At 53.4% G+C, this 27518-nt stretch overlaps 1 protein-coding gene and 1 long non-coding RNA gene across 3 annotated transcripts in view; one reads left to right on the top strand and one right to left on the bottom strand.

Annotated features, from left to right (window-relative positions):
* LOC108636067 lies at positions 435–5423 on the bottom strand. Its single transcript, XR_001918115.1, has 2 exons — positions 5124–5423; positions 435–2179 (listed from the first exon to the last, which is right to left on the bottom strand). It is a non-coding gene; the product is annotated as an uncharacterized LOC108636067 (long non-coding RNA).
* The window catches only part of PRMT8 (protein arginine methyltransferase 8), a 69527-nt gene continuing 47433 nt past the window's right edge, over positions 5425–27518 (top strand). For both annotated transcript variants that reach the window (XM_013964281.2, XM_018048621.1), the window contains exon 1: positions 5425–5651. In XM_013964281.2, the coding sequence (XP_013819735.2) occupies positions 5427–5651 (225 nt within the window). In that variant the 5' untranslated portion in view covers positions 5425–5426. The remainder of the gene's footprint in view (positions 5652–27518) is intronic.

Genomic DNA, 27518 nt, shown 5'->3' with positions numbered 1-27518 from the left:
GAGCTCAGTTGGTAAAGAATCTGCCTGCAATGCAGGAGACCCTGGTTCAGTTCCTGGGTCAGGAAGATCCACTGGAAAAGAGATAGGCTATCCACTCCAGTATTCTTGGGCTTCCCTTGTGGCTCAGCTGGTAAAGAATCAGCCTGCAGTGTGGGAGACCTGGGTTCAATCCCTAGGTTGGGAAGATCCCCTGGAGAAGGGAAAGGCTATCCACACTGGTATTCTGGCCTGCAGAATTCCATGGACTGTATAAAGTTGGACATGGCTGAGTGACTTTCACTTTCACTTTTCACCTTGGGAGAAAGGTAGGTAACAATAGCCTGGGGTTTAGCTTCTTAGGGGCTTAAAACACCAAGGAGTAAGCTCTGAAGAACTACCAAGAAAACACCTCCCAAATAAAGTTAGAATAAATAGTCAAGTCAAACAGGATCATATCCAGCAGAAGACTACAATGAATCAATTTAATCAGACATTATCAGAGCAAAGAAGAAATAACATTCTGCTTTTTATGGCAAGGGAAAAGAAAGGGAAGAAACTCAAATTACTCTGCAGGCATTGGTGGCACTCTTCAAGTTGTTTTGGGGAACATAGTTTAAGAAATAATTCGGCTTGGATTGGGGAGAATTAGGACTGTGGAGGCTTCGTGCAGGAGAATTCTCCAGGTGAGGGGCTGTCTGAAGGCACAGCCAGGTAGCTGGCTGCTGCAGCCTTGGCTTGGCTCCCACCTCCCAGAAGACACTAAGAACACTGCTGGGTTTGCTGCTGGGAGGTGATGGATAGCGATTGTGGCCTGATTCTTGAGGCACCATGGATTCACTGCAGCGTGTCTCGGCCATATGTGAGCCCTGGCCACGTGTGAGCTCCCATGAGGAGGTGGAGTCGGGGGGGGAGGGTTGTGGGGAGCCACGTGATATGTCTTATACATCCCCTCTTATTGCAGCAACCACATTTGAACAAGCTGGCATCTGGGTTTCCCTAAACAGTATGTGTGCAGGCCAGAGAAACTGCACCCTGAGCCCAGCTGCTGGATTTTGGGAGGCAGCACAGAAAGGGTTGGCTGGCTTCTGAAGAATATCTACTACACGCAGTCTTCATCTTCCGGGGGTGGGGCTTGGAGGAGACGATGATGGGGTGGATGGAACATCAGAGGCATTGCTCAGCCATCCAGAGTTTGCAGCTCTGCTACTACATCTATGCCAAATAATGACTCCAGCTGAACCCTTCTAGTGACAGGCGACTTGGGTTTTCTGTGGCATCTCAGAAAGAAGGATTGTGGTTGTTCAGTTGCTAAGTCATGTCTGTCTCTTTATGACCCTACGGACTGCAGCATGCCAGGCGTTCCTGTCCCCCACTATCTCCTGGAGATATAACCACCCCAACCCGTCTATCTGGGGTGGCCCTGCTTGGCCTAGCTCATAGCTTCATTGAGATATGCAAGCCCCTTTGCCACGACAAGGCAGTGATCCATGAAGGGGTTAGACAGGATAACTTGTCCAATTACAGCATAGTCCTTCCCAAGGGTCTCACAAAAACCTCTGCATACTCAGCCAACCCACAGCATAGCTTTACTCTCTCAAGGACCTCTGTTAGGGATGGACCTTTGGATAATGTGAGGCTTCTTACAGTTTTGGATGGGTCTTCTCTGTGACTTAGGGATTTTTCCTCAAATGGGTCTTTTCGTCTCTAAATAGCCAACTGTCCTCAACCATGACTACCTGTTAGACTCATCCGGCGGCTTAAAAAGATCCAGGTACTAGTTTCGTTCTCACTAAGTCTTAGTTTCTGGGGGTAGAACCAGAGCATGGTGTTTCTAAAACTCTGGATGATTGTCAGCAAGGTTGGGACCCACTCCCCTGTCCCTGGAACCCCAGGTGACCTCTGGAAGATCATGCTGGCCCACTCCACCGTGTGGGCAGTTCTCTGTGTTTTTGTGTCATCTGTTAGGATGTGGAGACAGTGACAGGTTATCAGCTTCACAGAGTTGTTGAAAGAGCTTCATGAGGACACATTACGTCTGGGAGAGTCTCCAGCACGTGAGAAGGGCTTGATTGAGTCAGACTCAGAGCACCCCAGCTCAGGGCCTTGAAAATGTGAGTGCAGTGTCCGTGTACTACCATGAGCCAGGCATGTTCTAAGCATTTTACTTGTACTATTCAATCCATTTTGTTGCACTGAAGACCTGGTGTAAGAAAAATGACAGCAAAGTTAGTCTTCGGGATTTCTTTACCAGGTAGGACTTAGTGTACAGACCACACATTTAACTCACACCCTGGAGAGCTCCCCTGGACCCCTGGTCATAGGCCCTCTTGCCTCCCACCAGGGTCCTTTCCAAAGAAAGCTCTTCTACGAAAGTTCTGCATATTTCCAAACATCCAAGGTGATCAAGGGCTTCTCAGTTGGCTCAGTGGCAAAGAATCCGCAGGAGATGCGGGTTTGATCCCTGGGTTGAGAAGATCCTCTGGAAGAGGAAATGGCAACCCATTCAGCATTCTTGCCTGGGAAACCCCAAGGACAGAGGATCCTTTAGGGCTACGGTCGCTGGAGTTGCAAAGAGTCAGATACAACTTAGCCACTGAACACATGTACACGCATCCAAGGTGATTAGACCTCCTCCGTGGTCATTCCAGTGTCTTTGCCTATTGCTAAAGCCCAGTGCCCACTCATGAGCTAGGTATGAAAGTGCTGCCCAGTAAGTTCTTGATGGAATGACTACATTAATCCTGCAAATGAGTATGCCGACATACTTGTGCAAAAGATACGGAGAAAGACCGAAATCCTTGTGAACAGTGGGGATGGTGAGCAAAATGGTACCACAAAATGCCTACTGTGTGCTGGGCACTTTAAATACATTATGACTTTCCACAACTCCAGGAGATGAGTCTTCAGGTCATCTTTTGCTGTGTAGCAATTTGCCCCCAAATTTAGTCTTCTAAAGCAGTGATTAATGAGGTGGGAGCGTAGAAGGGGCCACTGCTCTCTGCTCCAAAGTGGCTCAGCAGAGGACAGGAGCATCCACTTTCAGACAGCCCAGTGTGGTCCCCAACCACTCTGGAGCCACCCTGGGGCCTTGGAAACTGAGGTACCACCCCAGGCTGGCTCAGGGTTGGATGTGTTGGACTAGGACAGTCTTTGCCATGAGAATACAGCTCTCCCATCTCAGCCTCTCTGCTCCCCATTCTGAGGGGAGCCATGCCTGGGGAGAAGCCAAGCGAGAGATTTCAACAGAGAACGGAGGAAACACACCCACTGAGGTTCTCATAGCAACATAATCACGCACAGGCAGCAGCCTATTTTGGTGGGAGCTTGTCTGAACCTCCCTCCCCGCCCGCCCCGGTTAGTCACAGAATGGATGCCCTGCACAGGCTGCAGCAGTGTGGGGTGGCATGGGGTGGGGTGAGGGGAGAATGCTGGACTGGAAGCCAAGGGCTGGGGAGCTCATCTCAGATGCTCCGTCAGCCAACTGACGGATCACAGGGTCCTTGCCCGAAAAAAATGAAAGGCTAGGACTGAAGAAGTGGGAAGATCCTTCCTGGTTTCCGTTGATCTTACAAGTGCTGAGCCTCTCCCAGCGGATCATATGTCTCGAGATCTTTTGTCTCTGAGAAAGATGCTTAGAGAAAACAGGGTTCCAGAGGGTAAAGGTCATTCTTTAAATTCAGCTTTTACCCCACCCCCCAACCCACAACCTTCAGCACATTGGCAGGATGTGAAAAGGGAGGAGAATACCAAAGATTCTGGTCACTCATCCAGGTCTGTGGGCTGAGAAAGGACAGGGTTAAGGAGGTTAAGGTCATTCGTTTAAATTTACTCCTTCCTCAACTAAACACACACACATAATCACTGGGAACTCAAACGTCTTGCTCACTCTCCATCCCCTCCCTCCTGCACTTACTGCCAGGCATCCTCTTTCCCCGCAGGACCAGGTGATGGAAACCTCTTCGGTTTCTGGCCCATTTCTTCAATGGATGCTGGGGTTAGTTAAGGACAGTCAGGCTCATGTCTCCCGGCTGTCAAAGGTGATGTTAAAAAACAACCAGGGCATGCATGCAGGACTGCTCTCCCTGGGTCAGCATGGGGGTGAAGTGCAGAGCACCAGGAGGACCAAGGAGCCCCTTTTGGGTCCCTGCCTTTGACTCGTGAAGTGAAAGCTTTAAAAGTGCAGCTGTCTTTGAAGGAGTCAGACCCAAGTTGTCCTGTTGTAATGGGAGACACAGAATGCCCCCACCCCCCTCCCCCAGCCCGGCTATGTTTCCCACCAGCCTGACAGATGGCCACTAAGAGAAAAAGAAGCTCTCAAAGTGAAGACAGGAGTGCATTGTATAAAAATTCACACCCCCTGCTACCGCCCAAACTCCCTTAAAAAAGGACCAAGAGAATCCTAATGGGTACGTGACATCCTCCTTCTCTCCCATAAAAGGGACTTCAAAATCTGGTGATGCTGGGGGAGGGGTGAGGAGGGAGAAGAGAGATGTGTGGGCAGGGGACTGCCAGGGAAGACTGGGGTTGGGGGAAGGGGAGGTCGCCTGCAGGTCACCCACTTGACTTCCTCCCACTCTCTTTTCCAAGCCACTTCTGGCTGAACCTTCGCCCCACCTTCCCAGCGATGCTGGGGGCCCCAAGCCCTAGGAGAGGCAGAGTGGGAGAAAAAAAGGATGGTGATGCCACACTTGGCCCTAGAGTTGAAGGAGTTAAGGACCCTCCCTCATCCAGACGGCCACCCTTTTGCTCCCCAAACCCCAAACGCCAAGGAAGCATCCAGGAATTGGCAGCGGAGCAGGAGAGGCGGTGGGATGGGGTGGGGTGGGGGGGAGGTGACCGTGGCCCAGCCTTGCCCAGCGCCGGTCCTGGGGGGCGGGGAGGACGCACACCGGGGCTGAGGACCTGCCAGCGCCCAGCTCCGGCGCGCCTGCCTTCTCCGAGCCTCGAGCGCGGCCCAGCCGCGTCCGCGCAGCCCTCGCTCCCCTCCACCCCACCCCGCTGCAATTTGTCTACGGCTTCGGGCAGCGGAGGCGGCCCAGAGACCCCCGGAGCCCGGCCGAGGGGGCGGCCCCGGGGCGCGGGAGCCCTCGGTCTGCGCCCAGCCACCGCCCGCCCGGCCCAGCCTCCTCCCCGCCCCCACTCACCGGCTCAGCCCCCGGAGGGAAGCGCAGGGAGCGTGTGGCTTCGCCCGCCGATCGGCAGAAGTTGAGAGGAGTTGCCGGCTGCCTCGGCCGGCCGGACTTTGCGAGCAGAGCAGCCGGCGAGGCGCCGCCGCCGCCGCCGCGGAGCCTTCGGGGGCTGCCTCCCGCCTGCCGGGCCCGCAGCGCGGCCGGAGAGGGGCGGGGAGAGGGTCGCGGGCGCCTGAGCCGCTCGGATCTGTGCGAAGGACTGGACTCCGAGGAGAATAAAACAAAGTGGACTCGGCAGGGAAGACCCTACCGCCGTTGATGGTACCGGCCGACGCTCCGGCAGAGGGGCTGGGTTGGGCTTTTTTTTTTTTTTTTCCCTCCCATTCTCTCTCTTTCTCTCTCTCTTTTAAAGCGACACCCGCTCTCTCTTTCTCCCATCACGGTGCCACCAAACCCTCGCTGGCTCTTATGGGCATGAAACATTCCTCCCGCTGCTTGCTCCTAAGGAGGAAGATGGCGGAGAACGCGTCCGAGAGCACCGAGGTAAGGAGGCCAGAGGCCGGCCCGGCCACCCGGCGGCCGCCGGGCTACCCCGCGGCCGCTCGGACCCCAGCGCGCGCCGCGCCGCTCCCGGTGCCAAACTTTCTCAGCTCCATCCCGCTTGCTCCAGCCGGCCGCTTGCGCGTCTCTGTGTGTGCGTGGTGTGTGTGTGTGCTGGGTGGGGGAAAGACGGTGCCTGTCTCAGGACCCCTCCCGCTTGAAAAATGCAAAAGAGTCGCTCTTACCCCAGCTTCCTCCCCTTCCACCCGCTGTTCGCTCGCGCCCGCTGCGCCCCCCCCCCCCCCACCCCAGCCCCGAGTCCCAAGCCCTGGGCGGCCGCGCTCCCCTGCCCTCTCCTCTGGGCTCCGTTAGGGCTCCAGAGTGGCGGACTGTGCCGAGCCTGGATGGGCGACCCAGGGGCCAGGTCGTTTCCCTGCAGGGCCTGGACCGTTCCTCCGGGCCGTCACCCTTCAAGCTCGCGCTCTCGGTCCCCGCCGCACCGCGGAGAGCTTCGGGCCTCGGGGGTGCCGAGCCGCGCCGGGGTGGGGCAGGGGCACCGCCGACAGACCCTGGCGCCCAGACCGGGGCAGGGGAGAGGTCCGCAACCCGGGACCTACGAGCAGCCTCGAGGGTGCTAACCCGGGGAGGGAGCTCGGGCCGCGGCCACCTTCAGGACCGGGGACAGCGCCCGCGACTGCCGCAACCGAGCCCGCGCGCGCTGTGGGGGCTGCGCGCCGCGCCGCAGCAGCTTGGAGGAGGAGGTAGTGGGAGCTCCGCAAATTGCGCTCCGGCCCCCCGCCTCCGGCAGCTCGGCAGCTGCCCTTTCTCGACTCTCGAGTTGGCTCGGAGCTGCCAAGAGCCCAGCGTCCCGAGACCGACCAGAGGCTGGGTTTCCTGTCTTCGCTCTGACTCTGCTGACATGACCCCGGCTCAGCCCGTAGGCTCCGGGCACCTGTAGTCACGCAGGGGATCCGCGTGGGCAGCCCCCTTACCTTCCTGGAGGAACGGTGCGCCGGGGCGGGGGCGGAGTGGTGTGTGTGTGTGTGTGTGTGTGTGTGTGTGTGTGTGTGTGTGTGTGTGAAGATCATCCCTTACTCGGTGGCAGGAAAAAGACAGAGAACAAACTCCCGGACTCTATTAATAGCCTGGTGTCTGGTGGGGCTGCCGTGCCTTTCACAGATGGTTGCCCATATGCAGCGTGGGGCGGGGACGGAGGTGTGGCGCGCGGGGATTGTCCCTCCGTCCGTGGGATGCCCAAAGCGGCAGAGACCCTTCCCAACCGTCTTCCCTCCGGGTCTGAACTGCAGCTAACCCTCTGCCCCACCCGGGAGGCAGCAAAGCTTTTTAAAATCCCCGTTCTCCGAGGAACTAGAAGCAGCACACATCCTGTCGATTTCGAAACAAAAAATGCTCTGGGAGAGAGCAGCGGGGCGTCCAGGAGCTACTGTGTCTCCTTGAGTTAGGGCAAAGCCAGCGCGTGCGGGGCCCCTCCCGGTCCCCCACCGGCGAGAGGACATTTAGGAAGCTGTGTAGCGCGAGGCAGAGAGCACGTCTGTACGGAACCCCTCGCCCTCCTCGCTGCGATCGCCCACCCGCAGAAGTGGTTTCTAAAAATAGCTCCGAGTCAAGGCCACACTTCTGTAATCCTTTGGCCCAGCGGCACGTAGCAGTCCCTGCAGCCATGTGGCTGGAGCGCGGACAGCAAAGAACAGCTTCCCCCGGCCCACCGCCAAAAAAAAAAAAAAAAAAAAAAGTTTTCACGGGTCTCTGGCCCCCACACTGCACTCTTCTTGTTGCCCGCGGGGTGCGGGCGCAGACCCCTGGCCAGCGTCCGCAGTGAGCTTGTTGTGGTGAGCTCGTTGTGGTGAGCTCCACACCTCCGCCAAGGTTCAAGGCGTCCGGAGCAGGCAGAGCGCCGCGTGTGCGCGCGCCAGGCTATTTTTACTTGCTTCCCCCGCAGCTCCAACGCTCCCCCTTCTCGGCGGTTGCACATGCCAGCTCTGCTCAAGGCATCAATGAAAACAGCAGTAGAGGCGGCCGAGCTCCTGCGAGGGGGAAAAAAAAACAACCCACGTCGCACGCCTGGCACACAGGGGGAGGGGCGGATCCAGCTGGGGCTCCCGGGGCGGGGAATGAGTCTGGGGTTCAGTTCCTCGCAGCTTCCCCGGGGCGGGGAATGAGTCTGGGGTTCAGTTCCTCGCAGCTTCCCCGAGAAAGGGAGGAAATCAGACTTGAGCCAACGTGCCCTGGTGGAGGCATCCAGGCAGCGTGACAATCGCTTGGTTTTCTTCCAGTAACTGCCTGTTTTTGGAATGAGCCAGGACTAGAGCAGTACTTCCAAAAGTGGGGTGCTGTGGGTTTGTCTGCATTTATGGTGAGAGAGAAGCAAGGATGCCTCAGGGTGTATGTGTGTGTGTCTATGGTGGTAGCTCTCCTTGTTCTCAATTCAGCATATCTTTATCAAATACTGATTCTGTGCCAGGAATAATTAGGTTCTAGAGATCCAAAGATAAAGACACTAGGCTGCTCCCTCAAGGAATTCACAGTTTGGTGGACAGAAGTGCGGGCTGATCCAGATCATTCGGTAGCACCTTTTCCCGACTTTTGTTGGTGTGGTTTGCAAGCACTTTATCTCACTTTATCCTCACCATAATCCTGTGAGATAAGAGAAGGTTAGAATTCATTGCATAGCCCCATTTTACAGATGAGGGTGTTGAGGCAGAGAGGTCCAGCAAGTTCTAAATGTTACCTGACCGGCTAGGACAGCCTCTGAGCACAGACTGCCCCCACTTCTGACTCACTGCCCTTTGCCCTATACTGCTTCCTTGATTCTTTCTTCTCCTGCACCATGCAGCATATGGATCTTAGTTCCCCAACCAGGGATTGAACCTGCACCCGCCCCGCGGCCCCCCCACCCCTGCAGTGGAAGGGCAGAGTCTTAACCACTGGACCACCAGGGAAGTCCCTACATGGCTACTTCTAAAACGCCATGTGTGGATGGGAGCAGGCAAGAGGATGGGGAGAGAGGATGTTTGGGAAGGAAGAGATGCTGTGTTGGGACAGGCAAGGAGAACAGGGAGCAAGTGATCACTCACAAAGTAAAGGTAGGGAGAGATATTCTAATCGCTATGCAGGAAGGACAGCAGGGAATAAAACTATCTGTGAGCAAAGCCTCCCTTGACCGGACAGGTTTGGAGCTGGGGGAGGGCATCCTGGGTGCAGCTTGTGGGGCGGGGGGGGGGGGGGATCGCCAATGTTGTTGCCACTTTCTCCAGCTCCCTCCCTCAGGTGCGCTTCTCCTCCTCAGCTGAGGGCATCAACCCCCACGCCTCCCCCCCTGGCACCCTCTTCTCCCTCTCCTCTGCTCCACACGTGCCTTCAGAACCTCCTAGTGGGTCCATCAGAGTCTCTTTTTCAGCCCGCCACGCTTGTGAGGCTGCCACCCTCACTCAGGGAGCAGGCGCTTTCCCGTTGCCCTCTTCTCTTGTCTAGCTTCGTCATCACTGCTCACTGGGCTTTCAGAAGCACAGACCTGCTCAAGAGCAGACGTAGCTGTCAAAACTTACCACGTTGCCCTGTTCCCTTTAGGACACAGAATAAAACTTGATGTCCTTAACCCTTCCGTATCTGCCCCATGCAGTTCTCTGCAAACACTGACTTCATGCCTGAATGCCTTTGCACACCCTGATTCCTCTACCTGGGCTGCTCTTTCCTCCTCTTTCTCTCTGGGGGGCGGGGAGGGGAATCTTCCTCAACCTGCAGGACTCAATACAAAGGTCACTTCCTCTAAGCAGCCTTCCATTTAAATAGCTCTTCCATGTATCCTCCATCCCTATGGAGATGGAGTGTTCCTCTCCTTCTGTGCTCCTGACACCTATCTCTCACTATCCCTGTTACAAGATAATTGCATTTTTATATATCTGTTTCTCCGGTTGGATAAAGAACTTTCGAGGTAGGGGGGAGCAGGTCTACCCTGTTCTGACACCGGGCCTGATGCAGAGTAAATTAAAATCGTTGACAAATATTGCCTGATTCATAGGATTATGAACAAATTCACGAGCCTTCTGGGTCTTAATCACTTCCTGCAAACTGGGCCTCCTATCTCTCACTTTTGTGCTTAGGTTCTTGTGGACCTGGAAAACACAAAATGAGAGGAGATTCTGGGAATTCGGTGCTGCAAAGCTCCAAGCCCGGGTACATTTTGGTTACCCATGTTCCTACTTAATAGTTGGTAATGACATTCTTCCTACGGGGTGTTCGTCTGAATAGCAAATAAACGGATTAATCACAATGCCCAATTAGGAACTGTGGGTGATGGAGGGCTTCAGAGCTGCTGCTTGCTTTACGGGCGCTCAGTGAGAGCCTGATGCTTTATTTATGGTGCCGACTTCCCTGACTGGGGTTTCAGCACCTCAAAGGGAAGCCTCCATTGATGTGAACACAGTTTTAGCACAGGAGTCATTTTGGAGACTGGCTTTTGAATGTCATCTTGACTTACTGGCCCAAGGAGAGAGAGAATATTTATGGGTTGGGAAAACTACAATAGGATATTGGGGTTGGGGTGCCAACGGGCGCTGCTGCTGTGAGTTACAGGGAGACTGGGGCTGAATTCTGACGTGGTGCCTGTTGGTGGTTTTAGCTGATGGATCCCTCTTCTCAGGGTTTCTCGCTTAGGTGTGTGGTCCTATAATACAAAAGTGAGAGAGGACAAGGAGGAGGAAGGGGACAAGAGTTGGCAAGACCCAGGCCCACTTCTCTGGGGTCTGCATCATGTCTGTTTCTAACAAGCGTGGGGCTCTGGAGCCAGACCGCCTGGCTTTTACTCTGAACTCAGTAGATGTGTTGTTATGATGGACAAGGCACCCCTAACCTCTCTGGGCCTCGTAAAGCTGTTGCGATGATTAAATGAATTAATTCATGCAAAGGGTTTAGAGCTTTGTGAGCTCCAGAGGCCTTCTCAATCACCATCAAGCCATCAGCTTTTAGGAGCCTCGCTGGGGAAGTGCCAACAGGATGGACTCACCCTGCCCTTGTTTCTCCAGCTGAAATGGTCCCCAAAACCATGGTCTGCACGCGTTTCTTCTCCCTCAGCAAACACGGATTTCCGTCCTGAACTGAGCGCAGGAGAATTAAGAAGATACCCACGTTTGTTTTGTTTTGTTTTGTTTTGTTTTCCTCCTGGAAAATTTGGCTCTTGGGAGAGTCCTCCATTGGCTTTTGGCTGTCAGAGAGGGTGAAACCGCACTCCTGTCTCTGATTCGGAGTGGTTTTCATTTCCTCTGTGCTAACTGCGATGTGAAGTGATTATCACATTCCAGCGTGGAACATGCGAAAAATCTGTAAAAACAGCATTTGCACCTTGGCTTCTCCTGTGCCAGCAGGGGAAGGACGGGCCGCGTGGCGACATGTGAGCTGCCAAGGTAACTGAACGCGGACGGTGGTGGTGTGTGACGGGCAGGCATTGCTGGCAGTCATGCCCGGGCTTGGCCAGAGGAGAGGAAGCTCGGGCAGCAGGGACCATCCCGAGCCCACTTCCTGCACCCACGACGCAGTTGGTCCCCTGGTTGTTAGTTACAGAGCTTCAGAGAAGGCAGCTTCACCAAATTCCTCGTGCATTTTCAGTCAGGACGTTCGTAGGTCTGAGCTCCACCTCTTCATTGCCATGGGAGTCACTTTGGTTTGTTCTGTTCTAAAAAGAGATTAAAGAATGCCTGGTTGCTTTTGCATTTGGGACTGCACGAGGGGTGTCACCCTCTCTACTAAACTCTGTTCTGAGTGATGCCAACCCCTTCCTCTGAAATTCTGGACTAGCCAGGAGAGGTGGGCTTGAGAAGATATACCCCTCTAGGGGTACCCAGACGGTTGGATGTTTCACACACCAAAAGGCTTTTCTATTTTGTTATTAGAAGTCGCTCAAGCATCCCAACTTTCCCCAGCTCTGTAACGCATGACCCATAAGTAACAATTTTTTTTTAAACTCATTTTTATTCTTGACTGCACTGGGTCTTTGTTGCTCCACGAGGGCTTTCTCTGGTTGCAGGGGGAGAGGGCTACTCTTTGCAGTGTGTGGGCTTCTCATTGCAGTGGCAGATGTGGGCGTGGGCTCCAGAGCGTGCAGGCTTCAGTAGCTATGGCTCCTGGGCTCTGGAGAGCAGGCTCAGTAGTTGTAGAGCAGGGGCTTAGTGGCCCCGCAGCATATGGAATTTTCTCGGACCAGGGATTGAACCCATGTCCGCTATGTTGGCAGGTGGATTCTTAACCACTGGTCTGCCAGAGAAGTCTGTAAGGATCTCTTTTTAAAATGTAATTTTATGCAAGCCAATAGCTCAATGTATACATTTTCATAAAGTCGTAGACTCTTAGAGCCGGATGGGAACTTTAAGTTATTTAAGAGGCAGGAAAATTTTTCCAACACCAGAGTTCCTCAATGTTGGTGTTAATACCATGTTTCCTCCTAAGTCAATGCCATTTCTACCTTCTTTAGACTCTAATTGATTGCTTTTGATATTTGGCACTAATTTTCTGGTGTATGCTGATACAGAATACTAAAAACTAGTTGTTACCCTATACAAGATCTAGGAATTGTGCATAACAAGATATCTCTCCCTTTCATACGACGCTTTAAATGCTTTGGCATCTATCGTCTCGTGTAAGAGATGCCGTCCTATATTGCATACATAGGCTCCGTCCTGTACATCATACACAACACAGCGAGTTGCTTCCTGTTCTCATGGGACAGATGAAGAAACCAAAGCACAGAAAGTTGGTGTGGCTCACCCAAGATGCCACAGAGAGTGAGTGATGGAACCCAAGCTCTGGTTTTCTAGCCACTGAGACCTGTGGCTTCTCCACTCTATGGGGCTGTGATGGCAGCAGGAGGGCCAGAGCAGATACTCAAAATGAATACAAAGAGAAAGAGAGCAGAAATTAACTGGAGAAACTACAAATGGTGGATTGGGAAGAAGTCGAAGACAAGACACCAGCCCTGGCTTTCCTCTCCTGCTTTCATCACTGCTGTGCCCCAGGGTGGTGGGGACCTATGGCCAGGACAGTCCTTGTTCCACGATGCCCCTGAGCCCCAAATCCTCATCAGTGGGCCAGGAAAAACTCTTGAGTAACAAAGTATACGTTTTTGAAAGTTGGACCCAAGGCCATTGTCTGATCATCGTTAAATCTGAACGTTCATCCAGCTTCTTTCTTGGGATGAAGTGAATAACAGAGACTTCAGGACAGGAACTTTGCGTTTTAATTTATCTTTGTAGTTTTATTTCATTGTTCGGGCTGTTGCAACAAAACACCACAAACTGGTGGCTTCAGCAACAGGAATTTGTTGTCTTCCAGCTCCAGAGGCAGATGTTCTGAAATCCAGGCGTCGGCAGGGGGGGCTGCCTGCCGGATATTCTTAGGGGATTGTGTTTGCTGACTTGTTCTTCACTTCTGGTGGCTGTCAGCTGTGCTGTGGTTCATAGGTGCACCAGTACCTCTCTGCATCCATCTCCATCTGCCCCCCGCTCCCCCCCCCCCCGTGTGCATTGGCGAGATCTTGTTTATAGACGAGGTCAGATTCACAGGTCACAGGGGTTGCTGTTTCATCGCTAAGTCGTGTCCCACTCTCTGTGACCTGTGGACTGTAGCCCCACCAGGCTCCTCTGTCCATGGGATTTCCCACTGGAGTGGGCTGTCATTTCCTTCTCCTGCGGATTGTCCATCTTCCTGACCCAGGGATCAAACCCGAGTTTCCTGCACGCCTCTTTACCGCTGAGCCACCTGGCAAGCCGTGACAGCGGCTAGGGCTTCAGTACATCTTTTGGGGGGACGACTCAACCCATGACCTCAGCCAACACGTCATAGGCCTGAGAAGAGAGTGACTTGCAGATGACCGTGAGCAGGGCTCAAAATACTTGCAAAATCAGTGGAGGTAGTCTCTCTTCTCCTGCCCACCCACTGTCCACCTCCCCAGCACCTCCCCAGCACCTTGGCTGAGTCCCCTTTCCTTGAGTAGCAGCAGAATTATAGCAAGAGCTGCCGTGTTCGCGTCTTTATTTTGTGCTGGACGCGCTGTTCGGTGCTTCGTATGTATTGCCTTGTTCAGCTGACACAAATTGCAAAGCAACTCTTCTCATTCCTGTGTTGTAATTGAAGAAATGGAAACACAGTGGTTGGGTATCTTGACAAACCTCGTAGGCCCCCAAGTAGCAGAATGGAGGTGCCCCGGAGCTGGGGGCTCTGCTACTGATGGGGGCCTCTCTCCGCACTTTTATCCCCTTCCCAGCAGGAAGCTTGTCCTCACTTTTGCTCCACACTAGCTCTCACCGCCGGAGGGCTGGGAGGAACTGATAGACATCCATGGGTGGAAGAGGGCGGAGCCTGCCAGCCTGTACCTGGCTCCGTGTGTTCAATCCACTGGTCCTCCGAGGAGACTGGCTTGGCAGTAGCTCAGTCGCTCAGTCATGCCTGACTCTTTGCAACCCCATGGATTGCAGCACGCCAGGCTTCCCTGTCCATCACCAGTTTCTGGAGCCTGCTCAAACTTATGTCCATAGAGTCGGTGATGCCATCCAAGCATCTCATTCTCTGTCATCCTCTTCTCCTGTAGCCAGAGACTTATTGTGGTGGTAGCATCGTGAGCCCACTGCCAGCTTCCATGAAGGGCTGTTCTGGAGGACTGGAGGGGTGAAGACTTTGTGGGCACCTTCCAAACAATTAAGCCACATGGATCACTGGCTTCTGGGCCCAAGGCAGTTTTGTGCGAAGGTTCGGGGCACAGGCCCTGGGGCTCATGCCTGAGTGCAGACCTCAGCCCGGTTGGGCCTCAGGCGTGCACATGTTACACTATCACCTGTCCCAGTTTAATCATCTATAACGTGGTGGTAGTACTTTTTTCCCATGAAGCTGTTACGAGGATTAAACAAGTGACTTTCCTGAGAGGGAAACTGAGGCCTGGCGGAAGGGGAGGGAGGACAGAGATGTGGCCCAGTCTCCCTCCACGTGTCAGGTGTTAAATACCAAGTTAAACACACTGCCCTCTTGGCCATGGACCCAGGAGAGCGTATTCACCGGGGGTGAGGCTTGACCGGAGGGTTGTACTGTAGAGAGCAGACCACTCTAAAGGAAGCAGCGATTAGCAAACGCCTCCATCAGGGCCTGACCGGCAGCTCTGTTGTGAATGATCCTCTTTTGTTAGCTGGAGGGAGGGAAAGGGGTGGCCCTTCACGGCTGGGGCTGCCAGGAAATGAAAGGCTGCAGTTCTCACAGGCATGTGACATCCAAGGGCTTCATCACTCCCTGACAGGCAGTTATGACAGCCGCTCTCCGAGGAGGTGCAATCGGAGGATCCCCAGAAAACGATTGCAGCCCTTCGCCAGCGTAAATTGGCTCCTAATTAAGAGATGTTCTCTATTAACGCACATTAGTTCAACTCTCGCCTTCAGGTACCGAGTGGGGAACTGATGAATATTTATTGAGTGAATAAAGGAGATAAACCTGCACATAGCATGTACACCAGCCAACTTCCTTCTCTTGGAAAGTCTCTCTGCTCCTGCCTTCCAGAATGAAAGCTACGGTCCCAGGATACAGATGGGGAAGGTTTTGGAGGCAGCCTTGACTTTGATCATCTCATCTTCATCCCTGTGGGATTAAAACCCACTTCACGGTCCACAAACAAGGATTAAATACGATCGCGAGAGAAGACAGAGAAAAAGAAACTCAACACACGTTTTCTCCTTCTTCCCCCCTGTTGTAGCTCTGAGTTTATTTGCTCAGCTTTTGTTTTGCTTTTAGGGGATGGTTTACAGTTCAAAGCATGAAGTGTCCTTTCAGATTCCAGTGCAGAGTGGGTGTGAACCACCTCATCCCGGTAGCAGGGCGGCGGGCGTGTTTATGCGAGGGGGTGTGGACGGCATCTGTAGAAGCACGTGTTCCCATGCTTATGAACTTATCACTTGCGGTCTGTAGTTCATTGCAGGTAGCACACACGAGGTACACACTTCACCACTGGCCTGGAGCTCCGAGATGGAGTCAGGGAATGGTGACTCAGTGTGGTGGGGAGTGTTGTACGTGGGGCACAAGATTCCAGGGAGGAGACACTGTAGAGATGGATCTGGATGTCAGGGTCAGGGAGGTCCAGAGCCCCAGCTTCGCAGCCGAAGCACAACCTTTGTTACGGAGCCCGGATGCTGCTTTCCTCAGGTGGGGGGTGGGTGGCCTTCCCATCTTGCTCTACACGCCATCTCCAGACCCTCTCACGCCCTCTCTCCAATATGCTGGTGCTTCTCAGCTGCACCCCAAGCTGGGCCCCAAGCTTGGACCGTTCTGTCTGGCTGCCCCCCGGTCACAACCCCCTCCGGTGCCTCTCAGGGACCTCAGATTCACAGGGCCCCTCGGGAGCATCACCTCCTCCTACGTCGGCCCTCTCTTCCTGGTCCTCATCTTGGGGTGTGAGGTCACCCAAGGAACAAGCCCCAGTCCCGTCTCCTTGGTGACTCTGGTGATTCTGCCTCTTCTTGGCTTGTCCTCTGCCCTGACTTTGTCTTCCTCTTTTGGGTCCCCCTTTGGCCACCCTGGGCACATTGCTCATCTCTTGCCTGACTCTGCATCTGCTCCGCACCCCACCCCTCCTCCCCCCAGCAGCCGCCCCTGGCTTTGGTCTGTCCTCACAGCAGCACGAACCCGCATTCTGAAGTGGCGGCCTGACTGTGCTACTCCCCTCCCCAAACGCCTTCAGTGGCTTTCCCATTATCACTGCAGAAGGTCCCACCTCCTTGCCAGGACTTAGACGGCTCTGCAAGCTCACACCCCAGAGCGCTGTTCTCTGATGTCCTTCCCCTCCACTCTAGCTACGCTCACCTGCCTCCCTCCCCTCATCACCTTCCTTCATCACTCTTCCTTCAGATCTCACCTTAGATGCCACCTCTTCCAGGAAGCTTTCCCTGACTGCACTCCCTCACTTAAGTCAGACTTAGCTCTCCCCACTCTCCACCATATGATCCTATCCATGTCACAGATCCTACACCAGTCGCAGTGTGTAGCACTCTACTCACTGGCTGACTTCCTTGTTGACAAGTCCACCATAAACTTTGTGAAGGCAGGGGCTCCGTCTGTGCTGTTCACCATTGGATCCCAGCACCTAGCATAGGAGCTGATACCTGTTAGAGGTTAGAAACCTTTTGTCCTATGAATGATCACTGTGACACGTACTTTTCCTGCATGGACAGTGTTATATGGATGGTGGTAGTGGTTCAATTGATAAGTTGCATCTGACTCTTGCAACACCATGGACTGCAGGCTTCCAGGCTTTTCTGTCCATGGAATTCTCCAGGCAAGAATACTGGAGTGGGTTGCCATTTTCTTCTCCAGGAGATCTTCCAGACCCAGGGATCAAACCTAGATCTCCTGCATTGCAGGCAGATTCTTTACTGACTAAGTCACCAGGGAAGCCGGTTGCTGGTGTTAAATCATTATGGCGCCCTTCCTTTTACACTGGTTGGGACTGTTGGTCACACAGGATCCCCTAAAAAGGAAGTCTCCGAGGTTATAGTCATCATCCCCCAACCCAAAGAAAGGTTGCAGGTAAGCTGCCCCAGAAAGATATTCACCGCCAAGCAGCAAAGGCAGGACTGCAGAGAGACAAGGACAGTTGTGCAAACTGGGGAAGCGATTTTCAGATAAACAAGTGTGTGCATACTCAGTCGCTTGTCTTGTCTGATTCTTTGCAACCCCATGGACTGTAACCCATCAGACTCCTCTGTCTGTGGAATTCTCTATGCAGGAGTACTGGAGTTTGTTGCCAGGCCCCTCCTCCAGGGGATGTTCCTGACCTAGGGATCGAACCTGCATCTTATGCCTATCCTGCATTGCAGGTGGATTCTTTACCATTGAGCCACCTGGGAGGGCATACGTTTAATATCCTTCGGAACAGGCAAGCCTTAAGTTTCAGAAAGGGCTGGGGGAGGTCAGGGCTGTGCCTGGGCTGTGGGAATTCTGTGCACCTCTGTGGTGGGAGGAGGAGGCAGAGAAACCGTGAAGTCTCCCCTGAAAAACCTCACTTGAACACAAGAGTTGGAGGTTTGCGTCAGTTCAATTTGGCTTAGTTCAGTTGCTCAGTCATGTCCAACTCTTTGCAACCCCACGAACTTCCCTATCCATCGCCAACTCCCAGAGTTTACTCAAACTCATGTCCATTGAGTCGGTGATGCCATTGAGCCATCTCATCCTCTGTCATCCCCTTCTCCTGCCTTCAATCTTTCCCAGCACCAGGGTCTTTTCAAATGAGTCAGTTCTTCACAGCAGGTGGCCAAAATATTGGAGTTTCAGCTTTAGCATCAGGTAGTCAAAGTATTGGAGTTTCAGCTTCAGTCCTTCCAGTGAAAATTCAGAACTGATTTCCTTTGATGGACTGGATGGATCTCCTTGCAGTCCAAGGGACTCTCAAGAATCTTCTCCAACACCACAGTTTGCATCAGATGTTGGTTTGCATCAGCCAGTGTATTTTTTTCCCAATGGGCATGATGCTCATCGTTGGTTGATGTGAGCAGGAGCTGGGCAGGGGGGGTGTGGTTGTGCCCAGACCAGCGATCTGAACCACCATGAGGCTCTGGCTCGCGGCCCCAGCCTCTCGGAAGCCCCAGGCTCCAGCTCAGGGGCCAGTGCTCTGCAGGGGGATGTGACTTCTCGCCCAGCTTCTCCCGAGCCTCCTTTATTCACGGTTGTCTTAGGCGGCACTGTTATTCCCTCTTCTATTTATAAAGTTAACAATAAGATGCTCCCTACTCCAGGGGGGAAAGAAAGCCAAACCAGCGGACTGGGCTGCCGATACAGCCAGACCCTCAGGTTCTGTCCACAAGGGCAGCTCTGGTGGTTTTGCTGGAGGCTTCCCTGATGCTCGGCCAAGCCTGTGCTCATCCCCCCTTGCTTCTTGTGGCTCTGCTTCGGCATCAGAACCCAGAGCTCTGGCCCTGCCCCCGCCTTTGGAAGGTGCTACGTGTGCCCTAGTCCAGGCAGTCGGGCTCCATCCTAAGCCCCAAGGAGTCTCAGCCCTGGCCTTCCTGTATGTTTTGCTGTTTCCCCGGGCCCTAGGTGGTTACCAGGCAGCATGGAAAGAGCTCAGAAGCCCGAGGCCCTGACGCTGGTGCCGTCTGCCCTCTGCCTCTCAGTCACCCGTGTGAAAAATGCCTGAGTTGGTCCTCGTCTATCCTGATGTGTGCGTGCTAGGTCGCTTCAGTCGTGTCCGACTCTCTGCGACCCTGTGGACTGTAGCCCACCAGGCTCCTCTGTCCGTGAGTTTCGGGGAACCCCTGAACTAGACGGAGACCAGATCTTGAGCACCTTTGGAAAGGGGGTGTTTTATGCAAGCTGTAAACCTTGCTGTGGCTCCCCAGCTGCCCCAGGTGCCACCCCGGGCAACTCTGTGTTCATTTCGCCTTGACTAGGTTGTCAGCGGAGACGGAGACAGCTCATCGCCATGCTCCACGTGGCTCCCCTTCCAGACATGCCCACGTGTGCTGGACTCGTGCTGCTGAACACGAGAGATGTTTTCCCCTCTCGGTGGCAGGTGGCGCAGAAAGTGGAGGTTTGGGAGGAAGGGAAAAGGAGCCGCCCATCTGGGCTTGGTGGGGAGCTGACCTCTCCTAGGGTCCTGACTTGAACAAAGGGTGATAGGGAGGTGTTTATCCAGGCTGGGGAGCAAACCTTCTGGAAACCTCCGCCTCCTCTTCTGTACCCCGCCTGCTGGCTTAGCCGCCTCCCTTCCCCAGGCTGGGGCTTCTGCGCTACTGAGAGCCAGGGCTCTTTCTTTTTCAGGCAGGAGAGATATGTCATTGTTGTTGTTCAGTAGCTCAGTCATGTCCGATTCTTTGTGACCCAATAGACTGCAGCACAGAGTTTTCTCAGACTCATATCCATTGAGTCAGGGATGCCATCCAACCATCTCCTCCTCTCTTGCCTCCTTCTCCTCCTGCCCTCAATCTTTCCCAACACTGGGGTCTTTTCCAATGAGTCAGCTCTTTGCATCAGGTGGCCAAAGTATTGGAGCTTCAGCATCAGTCCTTCCAGTGAATATTCAGGGTTAATTTTCTTTAGGATTGACTAGCTTGATCTCCTTGCAGTCCAAGGGACTCTCAAGAGTCTTCTCCAGCACCACAGTTCAAAAGCATCAGTTCTTAGGAGCTCAGCTTTCTTTATGGTCCAACTCTCACATCCATACATGACTGCTGGAAAAACCATAGCTTTGACTAGACAGACTTTTGTCAGCAAAGTGATGTCTCTGCTTTTGAATACACTGTCTAGGTTTGTCATAGCTTTTCTTCCAAGGAGCAACTGTCTTTTAATTTCGTGGCTGCAGTCACCGTCCACAGTGATTTTGGAGCCCAAGAAAATAAAGTCTGAGAGAGATGAAGGGCTCACAGTTCAGGTGGCTCTGGGGGAGGCAGCCTCAGCTTCTTGGTTCTGGACTCTGCAGGTCTGGATCTTGGAGCGATTCCAGTCTCGAGCAGCTGCGCCTTAACCCCCAGACACTTGATACGCCATAGGTCTAGCCTGTTGTGAACAAGTATGGGATGGAGGAGAAGAAAGAGAAGGTTTGAGTCTCAAGTCCATTAGCGCCGTGCTTTGTCTTCCCCCGTGTGCACTGCTGGACCATTATTTCTGAAGTGCTGGGACCTGGCTTATCTCCCAGGATCCAGGCTGAGCCAGGATGTTGTGTTTCTTTGGTACCCTGGCTGATGCCAGCGGCCGAGTGCCAGGCCGGGGGCCTGGAGGAGGGAGAATGCCACAGCCAGCCCTGCCATCATCCTCTGACATCTTACCACGGGCCTTGAAGACCCCCTTGTTACCAACTGCAACGGCCTCTAGTCTCACCTGACCGATCGATGGAAGCGGCATCAGACGTTGCTGGTGTTTTGTTTTCCCTGATGCTCTCTGCTCTTCGGGCTCCCGTGTCCTTCCTCCCACCGCTCCTACAACTCTGACTTCCTGGATCCTTCTTGCTTCCCCCATGAGTGACGCTGACCCCTGCTCCCCATCCCCAGGTGACCTTTTCCTCCTCCATGTCTTGTAACATCCAGACCTGCACTCCTGGCTATGTTGCTCTTCCTCAGTGTTCGGCAGGCCCTTCAAGTCCTACACAACCCAAACTATGCTCCCTACGTTTACCTCTGAGCTTGCACATCTGTTCCCACCCCAAGTGCATCTCCCCTCCACTCAGGCCAGAAGTCAGGAGTCACACTAGCAGCCTCCCTACACTCACCTCCCCAGCCCCAACCTGAGAGAATCTGTCACAGAGTCCTGTCGAGCCTGCCCTGTTCACATTGTTGGCTTGCATCTCCTCCTCCTTCTCTTGCTGCCTCTGGTCAGACCCTCGCTGTCCTCTGTCTGGGCCCGCTGCCCCGCTTCTGCCCCTGCCCTGGCCAGGCCACCCTCATCAAGGCAGCCGGATGCCTGTGCTCCAGAAGGCCACAGTGGATGCTGGGGGGACGGATGCATGAGTTCCGGGTGGAGATGCTGGCTCAGAGGAGCAACAAGGGTGCCCATTCGGCAGCTGCTGGACATTGTGAGTTAACATCGGGGCTCACCATTCTCATCTGGCCTTGGTGGAGACTGTTGTTGTTGTTTAATCACTGAGTTGTGTCTGGGCTTCCCCGGTGGCTCGACTGGTAAAGAATCTGCCTGCAATGCAGGAGACCACAGTTCAATTCTTGGGTTGGGAAGATCCACTGGAGAAGGGATAGGCTACCCACTCCAGTTTTCTTGGGATTCCCTGATGGATGACACCAGGGAAGAAGGGGACAACAGAGGATGAAATGGTTGGATGCCATCACTGACTTGATGGACATGAGCTTGAGCAAGCTCCAGGAGTTAATGATGGACAGGGAAGCCTGGTGTGCTACAGTTCATGGGGTCGCAAACAGTCGGACATGACTGAGAGACTGAGCTGAACTGAAGTCGCGTCCGACTCTTTGAGATCCCATGGACTGCAGCACTCGAGGCTTCCCTGTCCTTCACCATCTCCTGGAGCTTGCTCAGACTCATGTTCATCGAGTTGGTGATGCCATCCAACCATCTCATCCTCTGTTACCCCTTCTCCTCCTGCCTGCAATCTCTCCCAGTGTTGGGGTCTTTTCTAATGAGTCAGCTCTTCTCACCAGGTGGCCAAAGTATTGAAGTTTCAGCTTCATCATCAGTCCTTACAATGAGTATTCAGGGTTGATTTTCTTCAAGATTGACTGATTTTATCTCCTTGTTGTCCAAGGGACTCGCAAGCAGTCTTTAATCCAGGGCTAACTTTTTATCACTGAAGGGAAAAAAAAAAACCAACAACTCTTCAGAGTATTCAGGATTTATGAGGTTTTCCACGCTGGTCCAGAGGGACAAGAATTCTTCCTGGCTCTATGTGAGTACCATAAAGTAGTGCCTTTATCTTTTTCTGTTTTTAGAAGTTTTAAAATAATTAATTAATTGTGGCTATGTTGCATCCTAGTTGAAGTGCCCTGGCTCAGTTGCCCCAAAGCACGTGTGGTCTTAGTTCCCTGACCGGGGATCGAACCTGCGACCCTTGCATTGAAAGGCAGACTCTCACCCACTGGACTGTGAGGGACGTCCCAGCAGTCCCTTTATCTTGTTTGCAGGTATTTTCTTGATCTCACGTAGTGTCCTAACAGGCACGATTTGGTCAGGCTTGGCTGAAGACTGCAGGGACTCTCTCTCCAGTTCTCCAAAGCCCCCTCACTGTAGAGCCTTCTGCCCTCCAGCGCTCTGCCTTGCAGCCTCTAGCTGCCTCGCTGTCCTGACTCGCATCTTTGTCTCTTCCACCAAGGAGAGATGTGCCGCTCTGCCTCTGAGTTTTTCCTGTTCCCCACAGCGCAGCTCAGACCCACCGGGCAGTGGGCTGGGTCATCGTAGGCCCGCCTTGTTTGCCATCTTTCAGAGATCCAGTTTTTCACTGCCTGGTGTTCAGTGTCTTGAAAACTGTTATTTCGTATGTTTTCTCCAGCTTTTAAACTGATCTTTGGAATTGCCTGGGAGTGCTTTGAAACACCCAGATTCCTGGGATCTGCCGTTGCTAATTCGAGGCCACTCTGGAGTAGATCTGGATATTACTGGGTGGCTAACAGTATTCCCTTTCTAGCTGGAGCATCTGTGCTTTCAGTCAGTGCTCACATTGGGAACCTCTGATTAAAGGAGTCAGTCACTTCTGCTAAGAATCTGAGTGGAGAGATATTTACTAATATTAAAAGCAAATGAGTTTCCAGGAACTGAGTGGAAAGTGTCTGGAGGAGTCCATGGAAACCAGACGAAAATCTGGATTAAGCAGATGTGGCTTTGGTTTTGGCCAACAACTCGCGGATGAGGATAAGATGGTTGGATGGCATTACCAACTCCATGGACATGAGTGTGAGTAAACTCCGGGAGATGGTGAAGGACAGGGGAACCTGGCGTGCTGCAGTCCCTGGGGTCTCAAAGAGTCGAACATAGCTTAGCAACTGAACAGCAGCAACAGCAACTTGTGATTTTCTTTGTGACTTAAGACTCTGTAGCTTGTTTTTCTCCAGCCATTGGTGTATCAGACAGATCATGCAGCCAGAGTCTCTGTGAGGGTCCGGCTCTGACCTGTCCTGCCATGGGGGCAGAGTCAGCTTCTCTGAACCTTGGCACTGTTATCTGCAGCTCTCTCTCTGCACCACTTGGGTGTGAAGAGATTGTTGGAAAAGCATCTACGAACACACTTGAATCTGTACTTGAAGCCACTTGTAGACTCTACAGATGAAACGATGGGGCTTAGTAAATGCATTCTGTATTTGCAAGGTATTTCCTTCTAGAAATCCTGGGAGATAGGACACTTCCCAGTAAAGATATTTGGAGCACTACCGAACCCTCCAAAGAATGTTGAATATTGTTCAGAGTCTGGTGGTTATTTGTCTTGGTTTTGTCTTTCTTCCTGCCACCTCTCTGCCCTGTCAAAGGGAAAGAAAGGTCTCTGATTGCACGGTGGGAAGGAACCTTGCATAATATATTTATGAAGGGCAGCATTGACCCAGATGAATGCAAGGATGCTGTAATCAACATGTCTTTACTGAGCCCCAGCACTGTGCCAAGTATGAAGAGAGAAACAGCGACACGGAAGGTCTGCTTACCGGTCTGAAGGAATCTGCTTCTTGGTTGTAGACTCAATACATACACGCGTGCGTGCTCAGTCATGCCTGACTCTTTGCGACCCCACAGACTAAAGCCCCCCAGGCTCCTCTGTCCACAGGATTTTCCTGACAAGAATACTGGAGTGGGTTGCCATGCCTTCCTCCAGGGGGATCTTCCCAACCCAGCGATTGAACTGCATGCCCCGCATCCCCGATATTGCAGGCAAATTCCTCACCACTGAGCCGCCAGGGAAACTCCCAGTGCCCACAGCTGTGAGACAGTTTGCATGAGACCCTTTGCCAACAAGACGGAACAGTACGTAACCAGTAGCTTCAGATCAGCAGATGCCATGGGAACTGAGAAGCAGCAGGAGAGACCAGGTGTCGAGGCTGGAGAAAATGTCGGACTTTCCGTGATGGGCATGTTCCTGAAGACAGCAACTACATAGTTCTCAGAAAGCTCTGGGGAGGAGGGGCAGAACGGTGGCCAGGGAACAGACAGCGTGGAGGGTGAGGACCGGAGTCCAGTAGGCAGAGGAACAGAGCTCTAAGAGCAGCCAAAGCCGCCATGCCCGGTGCCAGAGAAGAGCCCAGGGAGCATCCCAAAATAGCACCAGGGCAGAGTCAGATGGCCGGAGATGGACGCCGTGTCCTGTACCGCGCTTTAGAATTTCCTCTGAATGTTTATACACAAGATGTCTTCAGTCATCACTGAAACCCTGTAAAAGTCTGGACACATAATTATTGCCATCTGACAGGGAAGGAAGCTGGAGGTCAGAAAGGTTAAATGGAGTTTGCATCATAACCTGAATAGGGAAAGAGAGGATGAAGACCAGAACCCACAGGTGCCCCGTGTGCATGTGACTTGTGCCTGCTACCCTCTGTCTCCATGGCGACCCCGGCTGAGCGTAGAGTCACCTGCCCGGCTCAGATCCCACGTGGATGCTGCGATCCAAATCTGGGATGAGGGCTTAATCCAACTCTGGGCAAGATGAGGGTCAGGGAGGAGATGGTCTTTCTGCACATCTGTCCGTAAAGGAAGCAGAGAGGAGCTTGGTGGTGTCCTTCCAGTCAAAGGAGAGACAGGCCCCTGTCGGCTTGGGGAGGGGAAGGGGGGCGGGGAAAGGGAGGGAGGGGTTGGGGCACATGGCAGGTCTGCTGTTTGAGCCCATTAAGGAGGAAGAACCAGGAGCCAAGCAGCCAATTAACCTGACATCTCTTGCAGCCAAAATATCTGAGGATATAAGAAGAAAATTTAATATGTGGAGGCTTGGGAGAAAAGTGACTAATAGCTGGAAAACAGCCCCAGTTTATTTAAAAAAAAAAATAGGTCAGACCCAACAGCTCCAAAAGATTCCTTCCCAGCAGTTCCAGATCTGGGAGATGGAGGCGGTAATGCATGGGGGCAATGCCCGCCCTGGCACGAGGCAGGTGTGGCTATTGTGCCACAAAAAGATGGCCTGGTGCCGCCAGGAAGCGACGGGATGCCATGCACGCCCTTGGAGTTGAGCTGCACTGTGACCCTGGCCGTGGCCATAAGTTAGGGGCCAGCCCAGGCCACCCAGCCTGCAGGTGGCTGAACCCTCACCGAACCCCAGGCCTTTGGCTGTGAGAGCCAACGTGCTTTCTGTAAGCCATGGCTGCCTCCCCTTCAGATGACCTTGGCTGGCTCTGGCATTGTCTGGGGATCGCAGTGGCCCTGAGACAGGGCCGGGCTGGCCTCCGAGGGCTGCAGCAGGGGGTCACCGAGGGATGAAGAAGGTGGGCAGCTGCCCCCAGTCCTGCCTGGACCAGGCTTTGTGGGTAGCCGTGGAGGAGCTGGTTAAAGTGCAGGCTGGCCGTCCTGACCCTTGGAGGATCAGATTCTGTCAGTCTGGGGAGGGGCCTGAGCCCCACCCTAAGGTGGCTGATGTAGATGGTCCTCAGTCAGTCAGTCCCCAGGTGATTTCCCTCAGAACGCTGCTTTCTAGAGACAACTATAGCTCTCTCAGGAAAAAGGGACGCCCCAGCTATTAAACTGGTAGCACTAGACACCTTTCTCTGTCCATGGGATTTCCCAGGCATGAGTACTGGAATGAGTTGCCATTTCCTTCTCCTGGCGAGCTACAAGTCTATGGGGTCTCAAAGAGTTGGACATGGCTGAGCACACACACACACACACACACGCATGCAGACACCCTTGTTGCCTCTTAGAGATTCAGGATTCGTTTTAGCAAATTAAAGGCTTAAGAGGATTGCAATTAAGAAATCTCTTTATACTTTGTAGTCTATACATACAGCAAATTGTTACATTGTATATGCCTTCAACTTCCACAATGATATATGTCAATTTGATTTCAAGAAATCGAGGAAAGAACAGAAATTTCTTTGGCTTTTTTTTTTTTTTTTGCCCTCACTCAACCACAGAACCCTTGATTCCAGGAGTATATCTTCTGTGGGAAACAAAGTGAAAATAATTCAGCTGCAGACAAGCGGTTCTCAGTCTCTGGACGCAGTAGAGTCCGGGGTGGAGGTAGGAGGTTTGTTGGGATAGACTGCGGGGCCCCACCCACCCCAGAGACTCAGTGTTTCCTGTGAGGTCCGGGTGCTTGTGTTTCTTACAACCCGCCAAGTGGTGGCTGCTGCTGCTAGTGGTCTGGGGACCATCCAGCGAGAGCCACCCTGAGGCCCCTCTGTGAGCCACTGGGAGAGAGGGAGGGTGGGAACTGAGAAGGGTGGGCAGCAAGACCCGGGGGTAGGGCATTCTTGGGAGCATAGCCTTGCAAGGGGCGTGAGTCTGAAGTTAGAAAAAAGCACGTAGGGGTGGGCTTTGCTGAGATGCCAGAGTTGCAGTCAGGGACAGCATGCAATGGGCTTCCCTCGTGGCTCAGATGGTAAAGAATCTGCCTGCAATGCAGGAGACCTGGGTTTAATCCCTGGGTCTGAAAGATCCCCTGGAGAAGGAAATGACAACCCACTCCAGTATTCGTGCCTGGAAAATTCCATGGACAGAGGAGCCTGGTGAGCTACAGTCCACGGGATAGCAAAGAGTCAGACACGACTGAGTGACTAACGCTTTCACACCATGCACTGGAGAGATACCAGTCTGTGACAGGATCAGCGTCTGGCCTTGCCCTGGGGGTCTCTGTGCCTTTAAAAAGCCAACTCAAGGGAGGTGCGTGAAAGTGACTGTTGACAAATGAACAAGCACAGGGGCCATGCCTGGGGAGACAACTCTGCCTTGTGGGACCAGCAGCTTCTGGACCCCTCTCCCCACCCATCCCTGGGTTGTCAGGCTTCTCATCGCAGGGTGAGGAGCAGGGAGCTGGGTCCTGGCTTCCACTGCACCGTGCTTCCTTCCAGAGTGATGGGGGCTGACGTCAATATTCCTCTGCTGATACCTCCTCTTTCAGCCCAGGTGATAGGAACCACGGGTGCAGCAGTGGAACCAGGCCCGTCTTTGACCCAAGGCAGGCAAGAAAGCTGTGTGTCTGTGGTGTGGTCATGACAGTGGTGGGGGACAGGGGAGGCCCCGGTTCCCGACACAGCCACGCCTGCCAGGGTGCTGCCCGACACACACCCTTAGGATGGTCCCCCTGCAGCGGAGCTCTGACCCCCTTCCTAGAGGCAGACAGATTGTGCTAGAAGATCTTGCTCTGGGTCACTAACCAGCTGCATGGACCACGGTCAAGATCACAGTCTTGGAGTCAGTACGGATGAGGGGGAGAAAAGGGTGACCCAAGGCTGGTTAGGGAGAAGATGACAG

The sequence above is a fragment of the Capra hircus genome, chromosome 5 (assembly GCF_001704415.2).
Source record: "Capra hircus breed San Clemente chromosome 5, ASM170441v1, whole genome shotgun sequence".
NCBI lineage: Eukaryota > Metazoa > Chordata > Mammalia > Artiodactyla > Bovidae > Capra > Capra hircus.
Note: the sequence above shows the minus strand (reverse complement) of the source record. Positions and strands in the feature narration are given on the sequence as shown.